The following is a 10,676-nucleotide window of genomic DNA, read 5'->3' on the forward strand; positions in this document are numbered from 1 at the left end:
TAATGCTTCCGAATCCTTAAACTGGGTAGCCAATTCCATATTTTTCGCCGATCTGTATCGACGGAGACAGTCTGCAACAGAATTGGATAGTACCTTAATGTTTTAGAAAAAAAAATTATTAAAACACGCCAAAACATTATAATGATCATTTCTTACTTGCACCGCAAGCTTCACATTCATTCTTTGAAAGCTGTTGGGCTTAAAGTGAACAGGCTTCAGTTTGGGGACCGCGCTCAACCCAGTGCTTCCCCTATTCTGATCATGCATAAACATGTCTAGCAGTTGTGAATACTTGACAGTTTTTCCGGCGGCCTAAAACAAGAAAAAAAATCATATATGATGCTATTTAACACTTAATATGGTTTTTATACGTACTTGGACTTCCTTGTGGTTAAATATATGATTCCTTATACACTTAAAAAGATGCGGCACGTCTCTTAGAAAATAAACAAGAGATCCTGATGTCGGATGCACCATTGAGTTCTACTTGTACAGGTATCTGTGTTACTTCCGGAAATACCGCATAAATTCCACATCGCGTTGTTTGATTGTGATCCGTCACATAAAGTTGTAAGAACGCGTGCATTTGCTTCCTCAAGTAAAATCATTGCTTTGAGCGCAATTTTATACAGTTGGGAACCGGATGCGGCATTCTTAGCCGCAAAGACAGCAATTGGCTGTATCCAACGCGCCTTATAAGGTCTGAATACTAAGACCAGCGCGTGATCAGCTAAATCAGGTAATTCACTTGTTTCAGGTGAGTCTTCGGTACAGTCTGCGTTTTCAATCCATTCTTCATTGAGAGCGGAGAAGTCGTGTTCTTGCTGTTCTTCATCTGCACATAAATAGGTGAAACCTTTAAATTGAAAGGTGTGCTTGTCGAGGTGTATGTCTTGAGTGATTGACATCTCGTCCCACATCAAGAGAGCCATATCGTTCGGGAAGAGACTTATTTCTGAAATTCTTCTTTATGCATTCCAATGCAAATTCGTTGAATCCGAAGTCTGTGCATAAACCACTTGTTAACTTCCGCAAAGTATCCTTACAAGGTAGAGCAAGTATGTTGTTGATTCGTAGATGCTCGTAAACAGCTGGGCTCTTTATTCTTATTTGTAGGCATTCCAATAGCCACTCCATCTCGTATTTCATATCTTTACCATGTCTGTCCTTGCATCTTGATTTGGCTATGATTGTTTTTACAACAAATTTCCCCTATTAAAAAAACGCCGAAATGTGGTTAATAAAAGACCACAAAATACCAAGAACGCAAACAAATCAATGCAGCCAATAAAATATACACTGAAACTGTTACAATTTCATTTATTGGATACCATTACAATTTTTTTTTGTACTTGTACACAATAGGATGGAAAAGTAATTGGGGAAAGTAGTCATCATAATTTCAATTAGTCGGAAGAGAATATTCTAATAGTATTAGTCAAGGGAAAAGGGAACATAGGGAGGGAATAGTCAAAAGGGAATAGTCAGCACATAAACTACAGAATGAATTAAAACACTAATATTAAAGATGAAAATGATTAGTTATACCTTGCCATCGAGATCATTCAAAATAGTTTCCATGCGGTCATTCTTAATACTTGCCAAGTTAACGCGCATAGCTTTAACATCCTTCTTTATTTCCTGTCAAGTAAAGAAGAACAAACATTCTTAAATATGCTTTATCGGTAATTACATGCTTTACCGTTAACATACCTTAATTTCTGCTTGTTTTTTGGCAAGTCGTATTTTAGTTGAGATTATAGCTTTCCCCTGTGCAGCAACTTTCTTTGAAAATTGTTTGATGGTCAAATACTTGTGGTTTGTTTTCGAACTTAGTTCGAGTGCTTTATGGCGTTTGAATTGCATCTTTAACAACTTGTCTATCCAGATGCATAATTTGCAGGGCTTAATAATCTCTCCGGCAGAGTAAGTAATGAGGGTACAGCTAAGAATAAAATCAGAATTAAAATTAAGTTACATAAGTCATGATTGTAATGCAATTGCTTACTTTTTGGCACGCCACACTCCGTAAATGATTTCACCATTTCGAACTAAAGATGTTTGTTTTTTTCGGTGCTTTTCTGGGTTGTGAACTATTCCAGGACATATTTTTCCTGCATGTAGCTTGCACAGAAATGCTTCAACTTCTAATACTGATGTAAAAGACATTTCTTGTTCATCCAGTACGGATAATTCGCGAGTAATGATAGTAGCTTTCATTTTCCTGGTTTTGAAGTCGACTGTTAAAGTTTTTTGAATGGCAATACTATATTTTTTTACAAGCACTTCATAGTAGTGGACGCATTCCGTGTTTAGTACTTTTTTCCATGACGGTGCCGGATGTTGTATCTTGGTATAATCAAGCTGTAAGCATTCTTCTAATTCTTTGTTTGTTTCCAAGGTTGAAGTCTCAATGGCATGCATGTGAATTTGTTCACCAGCAGTTACTTCTTTTTGAAACGTAATTGGAATTGGTTCTTGTGATAAATCACAATCAAGCTCTATGGTTTCTTCTCTTTCTTGGATTGTCTCAATGATATTCTTGTGATTTTGTTTACCCGAAGCAAGACATGTTATTTCTTCATTTGATGTGATTGTAAATGCTTCTTGTAATATTTGATTATCAAATTGCTTAGCTTCAGTCTTGCCGTTCGCTCAAACTTTTTGAGCTGTGCGCCGCACCTCCCAAACTAGTTTAAGCTGTGCGCCCGCACCCCTCAAACTAGTTTGGGAGGTGCGGCGCACAAGGTTTTACGCTCATTGAACCGCTCATTTCGCCATGACATCTAGCGGTAAAAATTACACCTCTTGGTGAAATGACAGAATAGTGTCTTTGTATATAATAAGAGATCAGGTGGAAATCAATATGATTCAAATCAGTTTTTTACGCTGATTCTCATAGTCTTTTTAATTTATTTTTAAAATTATTATTTCCCCAAGTAATCTCTCTTCATAGTTGAAATAAACTCCCCCCCACTTTATAACGCACCCCCCTCCATTTTTGGTGGAAGAAGTGACCTTCATCCAAATCCCCCTTTTCGTGTTCCCCCATTAGACCCTTAGGGCAAAAGAGGGTTGAGGGCAGCACGGTGAGAGAGGGGGAGAGGCAATCAGAGGCATGGTCGCGCTGATTGGCTGATATCGTTTGAGCGGATGTTGAGCGTTCACAGCTCAAAATTTTTTGTGCGGCGCACCTCCCAAGCTCAAACTTAGTTGAGCTGTGCGCCGCTCAAAAGTTTGAGCTTGGGAGGTGCGCCGCACAAACTTTGAGCCGCTCGTTGCAAGACTGCTTAGCTTTATCAATGTCTTTATCCGCTTTCCTTGGATTTCCAACCTTGCGACAGTGCTGCTTATAGTTGGAGATGTTTCCCAATGGTTTACGTTCCATAGGTGCTTTCCTCTTTGTCTGTTCAGGAATTGCTTGCTTTGCAACAAGTAAATGTTGAAGTGTCACGTCTTGTATAGAAATATTCAAAAAAGATAGTTATTCTTTACCTGCTCATGACAACATAACAATAATATCACAGATATACATTTAAGGAATACATACCATCAAAGATGCTTGGAATAATAAATCAATGTTAAAAATTAGCATAATTTCAAAATAAACACCCTGTGTGTCATAATAACAAAATTTAATTAAATACCTATGTTTTTTATTTTGAAAACCAGAAGAAAACATATCCTTGAAATACCACAACGTAAACCACAGATTGTTTGAACCATAGACTACAATAAATAATAGACAAACAATGTAAATGACGCGGTTGACGCCTCATAAATACACGACACTGTTTCACGATTTCATTTAACAATCCAATATTCAAGAGAAAATCCAATATTCACATCAAATTAATTTTTTCTACACCCGAAATTGTAAGTAAAATTAAGCAAAAATTCACGGGACACGGGGAAGGGACATACAAAATCATGGTATAAAGTAGAAAAATCAACATGAATTCCATATACCCGAAAATACGTGTGTGTGAAGCACGTAAACAGTAGGGTAACGGAAAAATGACTGATAACCCTCCCGGTTCACAGGACCTGACCCCTACCGGCAAGCGCAAGCATCGCTTCAGGAGGTGTATAGGGAAGTTCAGTCTTTACCTTGTAGTCTATGGTGAAGGGTCAAGTCTTCTTGAAATGATGAGAAAAAAATGAAGGGAAACTTATAAATTTGGTTTTTTTGTTGTTGTAGGGCAGTTGTACAATTCTTATGTAGTCATCTTGGTGTGACGGGTAGATAATGCATGGGTTGATAAATACGATAATGAGGTGAGGTGGTTAGTAATAGAAAAAAAACGTGAGTAGTGTGGAGAGGAGGGGAAACCTTCATCCACCAAAATTAAATTGAAGAGAACATTTGTGTTTTCGTGGTGCTGTAGTATTTTGGAGCTTTAGTAGTAGCCAGCTGTTGTGGTTGTGTTAAAGACTGAGGCACATTGGTGTACCTCTCCCACATGTTTCATGTAGAACTTTATGGCCTTTGGAATGTGAAACTCTGGAGCAACGGGGCATGTTGCAATTTACAAAGTCGATGGGTTTGATACGATTTAACGGGACGGAGCAGCGTTGGTGTAGGTTTAGTTGGGGCTACAAACAACTTTAACTGTTGGTGTTGGTAGCCGCACAGCGAATTTCGTTCACCTTGGTGATGACTTCGCCAAGGTATCCTTTATCCTTTTCCACGTTTGTTCCACGTTTGCGCCAACAACTGCGCCCGCACTTTTTTTTGCGCCAAGCCTTACTTCTTCCTTTTGTTTGCCAAATTTTTCTCTTCCTGTTTCTTCTTCTTCTTCTCGTATGCAGCAACAGCCTCAGGAGCAGTTGGAGTAACTTGATCCTTGGGGAGTACGGAATCGTGCCAGCGGACGGTGACATGTTCAACACCGTCAACGACTGAATCCCCAACAATTAACTTTACTCCCCACTGCTCGTCTTCAGCGCGTTCTTGTAATCTAATTTAATAGTTTTTTATTAAAAATTCAATTTCTTAAATGAAATACAAATTAATACCGCTGTAATCCTGCATCGAGTTCCCTTTTTTCTCTTCTACCACTTCTTTTTCCTTTAGTAATTCTTCCTCCTTTTCGCGATAGTAAGCAGTTAGTTGTGTACTTGATGCAAACTGCGCTTCCTGTATTTTCTCCTGAAATTGATAAATTACAGTTAACAAAGGTGTGCAGTCTGTCGGTTCATTCCCTCAGTGTTGATAGAGTCCTGGCAGACCCTCCGTGAAAAGGGCTAATGCACTCACCGGTCCACCCACAAAACGGGGGGATGAAAAATGACCGGCAATCGGAACTGGTTAGACATAGGGGAGGGATAGAGTCAAAAGTTGAAATGAAGAAGAACATTTAGGTGTAATTAAGAGCAATATGAGGAGGAGGTTGTGGGCATCCAGCCGGAGGGATTCAAACAAGTGAACTGGGCTTATATAGAACTCTCCTGCTGTGTCTAGTTATATTCGTGTGGCATATCATTTCATATGAAAATGTCACAAAAGACAACCGGAAGTTGTGTACACACACACACATATTTTATTGACACGTGATAACCTCTCCCGTTCCGGATTCTTCCGGGTTGGCCGGCATTTTTTCTTATATTTTCGATAAAATTTGATTTGTTTGTTTCTGGGTGACTTCTAGGAATTCTCGGTGGGAGGGATATGGTGAGCCATTGCTCACATTTTGTCCTCCCAACAATAAGGGGGAGGATGGGAAAACAATGTCAAGCGTGAAATCGGCGGACACACAAGACACACAAAACAACCAAATCTCCTCCTCCTCCTCCCTTGCAACTAGATAGACGGATGGCCGCCACCACCACATCGCCGGAATTTTTTTTTTCTCTCTCATCGAGCGATAACCATCCGAGCAACAAAAACAAAACCTAACTAACCTTCTAACTAACTAGAAATAGTTAGTTAGAATTTAATTTACGTTCTAACTAACTAGAAATAGTTAGTTAGAATTTAATTTACGTCCTCCAGCTGCCAACAAAAAATCAGCTACCGCTGGATGTGAGCAATCTTCTATGCCGTTGCTGCCAGGGGAACGTATGATGTTAACATCGTCAAGTAACATTTGTCCATCAAAGATGCCAAATTTTGATTGAACACCGCCAGTTATTTTTTTGAAGATCCAGTTATTACCTGACCATGTGTCATGTAGATGACATCAGCAGATGGTATTCCTGCTTTTTCTAAATCCTTCAAATTTGCGACCTGTTTCGTTAAAACAAATTTTTACGGAAAAAAAATTAGAATGTGGTTGCGTGAGATGAAAGAGTGTCAAGTAATTGGTTACTTACGTAATTAGACAATTTTGCATTAAAATCCCCGGGGTAGTTGATCATATAACAAACTTTCCAATTTAACATATAATGGAACTTGAAAAGATCCGATGCACGAGCCAATGGCAGATGGAGATCATTGGTTTCAGCGCCCGATTTGTCGTGATTTGTCATATCCGACTGCAAACTGAGGATCAATCTATTGGCGGCTGCCTCCTGAATAATGTGGATCTCATAGTCCTTCCCGGTTTTTTCTTTTAAAAATTCTCTAATAAACCTAAAATAAGAAAAAATTTAATAGTTAAAAATATTTAAAAAGAAATTTATTAAATATTTACCAGAAGTTATCCAAAACAGTTTTGCGTAGATTATCATAAAGATAAGATGGAACAGCTTTTCCACTTGATGATCTTGTCGCAAGAACAATCAAAAAACAGTCTGCGGAAGATCTAATGCAATGCAATGGTGGCATATTCCATGAGCTATCGCCATGTTTTACCATTGGCCCGGATACATTGCAGGGAGAGCAATTTTCATTAAAAAGCAGATTGGAAGCGGACCCCAGGTGGCCATCAACTTGGCACCAGAGTCCGTGCGATAGCATGTGAAAATCAATTTTCGGCAGCATCCCATTTTCCGGTTGGACGAAACCGCTTTCCTTTTTGGGAAGACGAGCATTTAATCCAGGTTTTCCAGTCACTAAATAAAAGGTTGAGGGCATGTAGAAATTTTCAATCGGTCGACGACACACACAACGAAAAAAATTCGAAAAAATATTTTTATCGGGAGTGAAATAGTTGGTTCACCTGTTGATCAAGGTGAACAAGAATGCGTGTACAAAAAAAGAAGAGAGAGGGAAATACAAAAAAAACAGAAATCAGAACTTATACTATTTTTTTTTTAAATGAGGTGTGACTGACCGACTGTTTGTCTGACCGACTGTTTGTCGGTGAGGTTTCAAGTTTTCATCTCTTCGTATGGTGCAGTGAATCCGACTGAGGGTGTCAACCTTGACGTTGGTCATGTTTTGTTCAATGACCACGTCACAATGCAAACCACGACCAAAGGTATAACATACATGTCCTTGTCCCCTGATGGATAACACATGTTCCAAAATCAATTCACATGTTTTGTACAGTATCCAAAATAACAAGACTAATATGTAGACACACATAAATATACATGATTTCGAACAGCAATTTACTTTTTAATGAATGTAGCATGTACCTTAGCCTGACACTGTCCAGGTCAAGATTTGACGAGTAATGTACAGGAGTGTCTACGATTACGAAATTATTCCCGCGAACGAGGTTCCTCAACTAATGTTGGATTCCCCTGGTAGAAGTGGATCCATCCCTTCTCTGCCAGGGGAGTTTTTTTTGAATTTTGGCAGTTGGATGTAATTTAGAATTAAATCGCACTTCAATACGATTCTAACGACAATAAATTTTCTTTTATGGGCGATAGAGCTCAATTAAAAAGGCTAGCAGACATCGACATTGCCTAACAGCTGGACGAATTTTTTGAGAATATTGTGAGCATTCATTTGGCCACAACACTAATCTCTTGCATACAAGAAATAACTTCAATTCATCATCTCTCAATATCTCCATCATCATTTTGTTTCTCGTGAAGCAGTTTCTTATAAGGCAGAAATATATTTCTCCCCAACATTCCACAACCTTCACAAGGATTGAAACGGCCAAAAAAATTGAATGGGGCTTAACTTTTATTCCTGCTGGTATTGCTACTTTGCTACCGATACATTACGCCGAAAATAACACCTAATTCACGTTAAGCAAGAATGAACATACTCCTTTACAGCAATATAATGAGTCACAAGGTTTGGCAATTCAACTTGTCGGGGATTACACATTGATGCAATGAGTTCCCGCAATTGATTTTCATTCAATGAGTTTATCACGCGAGGTACTTCTTCTAGTTTCTTGAGAATTTTGCGAATATTCTCCATGTCGCCACCGGATGGATCGTCTACGGGTGGGTCCACGACTAGAACACCAGGTGGCCAGTCTTCATCGTCATCAAAATTCTTGTAAATAAACGATGGCGATCTTTTAGTTGAAGCAAGAAAATAAATTTCGACTTGGACTGCATTTACTATACGTGATCTAGCTCGGTGAAATCTTCTCCATTTTCCGCAATTCCCCCAATTTTGTTGTTTTTAAAGTATAATCAATCCTGCTTCAAACAGCATTTCGGGTGTCATATTTTTTTTCGGTTGGTAGAGGATGAGAGTTCCACGTATTTTGAAAATCTGTCATACTTCTTTCCAGTAAATTTAGACTCACAAAATACAAGCAGAATAGGTCTAGCTCATTGTTAGAATCAAGAATTTTGTGTTTTTCCATCTCACTATACAGAAATCCGGAAAATTAATAATTTGTGTTCCCGTAATGTTTAAGACGAATATTTACGTAAAAGTATGGTAAAAAGAACCACTTGCAGATTGAAATACATCGCGCCAAAGTCGCTCTATACGCACGTTATGTACTGAACGTCTGGGTATGAAACTTCCACGATCTTCTCCTCTTCGTTGTATCATATATTCGGCAACACGAACGTTTTCTCCACCAAAGTCTCCTCTAAATGGTAATTTAGTAAATTAACATAAGGCGATAGATACTGGATGTCGAAACCTTGTATCTACGTAGTTTTCAAATGTAAGTTACCTTACTCTTGAAGGCAATCCAATTTTTTCCACAGCAGTCATAAACCCTGCAAACACTGTACTTGCCAAGTTATTGGCAGCAACTGCTAAAAATCCATAAATCCTAGAATATCCATGAATGGCGCCGTTAATATAAAAGCGCCAACTGAAAAAAGCAACAAATTTAAAGCTCATCAATGATACCCAAATTATCACTGCACAGCATTTTTCTACTAACACTTTCAGCTTTAGATTTGCATCAAGATGCCACAGTGACAAATGGGCTCTCACATAATAAATTCTTCTATGGATTATCCTTCAAAAAGGATTGCCAACAGAAACTAATCTAGTAACTACTAGCAACTACTACTAACAACTAAACTAATTGGTAGTCAGAAAGGCAAATCTAAAAAAGGTGAGTCCAAAAAGGCAATGGCCTTTTTGGTCAGGCCAGTTGCCTTTTTGGCATTGCGAGTTGCCTTTCTCTTTTTTGCTTGGCTCTTATAATAACCGAGTGGGCCGAAATCCAGGTGTGCCGAAATTCAGGTGGGCCGAAATCCGAGTGGGCCGAGACTCAACAGACATCCGTCTCGTTGGAGGTCTCAGAAAAGAATGGCACCTCTTGGCCTACCAGAGTCCGCCACAAGCATGGCGTAAAGCAAGCATAGGAAAAATATGTCGGCTACTCGGCTCTACGCATGACAAGGAAAATGTTGCGCTGATTTCCCACACATTCTAGAACGATTTGACGTCAGTGACAACAGCAGCAGACAAGTTACTTGTCAGTTTGCCACAGGTTGCGCTTTCGTAAACAAATCAAATCAAATGGTATGTAACAAATTCTTAAATAACATATTTTGTGCTGTCTATTTTGAAAGAACACGTTTTTTCATAGGTACGTGGAGTTTGTAACCAATACTGTCGATTATAGCCGTACCTCAGCAACGGAGACCGACCTCTACATCGAGCCTCCGAAATACTAAAATTGCCTCACAAGTTATTCCAAACAATTTCCAAAAAATGATACGCAAAATGGTTTTGTAATATTTACATTTCTTTATTGATGAAACTTTCTTAGTTGTACTACTTATTCATAGTACATCTGTGTGCATTTAACAGTAATCACACTTAAAAAACTGAATCTTTGTGCTACACACTTTTCTCTATTAACGAGTTTTTCTGAGTTGTACTACCGAGTACTTTTACACATTTTGTGCATTGAATTGCAGTAACAGCAATCACACAACATAATCCAAACTTCTTTCCTACCTTCGACTATTTTTTGAACCACTTCTTCTGTTTATCACTTATTCCCCCTGAGCTTCATTTTGGGAGTTGATGCATGAAAGTCTTCATCATCATCACTTTCTTCTCGTCTCTTTTTAGAGTTTCTCCTGGTAGTGGACGATTTACTGTAAAATATTTACAAATATTATATTGAAAAATAAACAGTCTTATCTTTTATATTACCTTCTGTGAGCTGCTACATGAGCCACTAATAGTGGCCCTCTATCTCTGACACAGGTATCATTGTACAACATTCGCCGAACTTGTCATGTTTTTCACGTGCTCTGGCTTCTTCCGAGTAGCGAGTAAGTTTTAAGCTGTACATTGGGATGAGGTAAATAGTTCTTCCTTATCTTCTACGAGCCTGGTGTCGCCGTCTTTCTTAAGGCACAACACTTCCACACAGTGTTCTTCTTCTTCCTTA

The 10,676-nt window shown here is 38.7% G+C and overlaps 1 protein-coding gene across 2 annotated transcripts; it reads right to left on the minus strand.

Moving 5' to 3' along the window:
• Positions 1-1,303: 1,303 nt before the first annotated feature.
• On the minus strand, positions 1,304-3,758 carry LOC124199470. Of its 2 annotated transcripts, XM_046595291.1 has the most exons (6): positions 3,648-3,758; positions 3,551-3,561; positions 3,298-3,456; positions 2,009-2,639; positions 1,714-1,945; positions 1,304-1,641 (listed from the first exon to the last, which is right to left on the minus strand). In XM_046595291.1, exons 1-6 carry the CDS (start codon positions 3,680-3,682, stop codon positions 1,543-1,545), a joined length of 1,167 nt encoding a protein of 388 aa, XP_046451247.1. In that variant the 5' UTR covers positions 3,683-3,758; the 3' UTR covers positions 1,304-1,542. The 2 variants fall into 2 exon arrangements, with proteins under 2 accessions (XP_046451247.1, XP_046451246.1); XM_046595290.1 differs by lacking the exon at positions 3,551-3,561 and having other exon boundaries at positions 3,648-3,740.
• Between the last annotated feature and the right edge of the window lie 6,918 nt (positions 3,759-10,676).

This window comes from Daphnia pulex, chromosome 8, assembly GCF_021134715.1.
Source record: "Daphnia pulex isolate KAP4 chromosome 8, ASM2113471v1".
Taxonomy (NCBI): Eukaryota; Metazoa; Arthropoda; class Branchiopoda; order Diplostraca; family Daphniidae; genus Daphnia; species Daphnia pulex.

Bases quoted from the DNA above. Each gene is read 5' to 3' on its own strand.
- LOC124199470 (XM_046595290.1), bottom strand. From the start codon at position 3,726: ATGGTTCAAACAATCTGTGGTTTACGTTGTGGTATTTCAAGGATATGT. The intron at 2,640-3,297 runs AAGCTAAGCAGT...ACGGCAAGACTG, and splicing joins AGCGGATAAAGACATTGATA to AAGCTAAGCAATTTGATAAT. The intron at 1,642-1,713 runs GTATGTTAACGG...TTTACTTGACAG, and splicing joins AAAAACAAGCAGAAATTAAG to GAAATAAAGAAGGATGTTAA.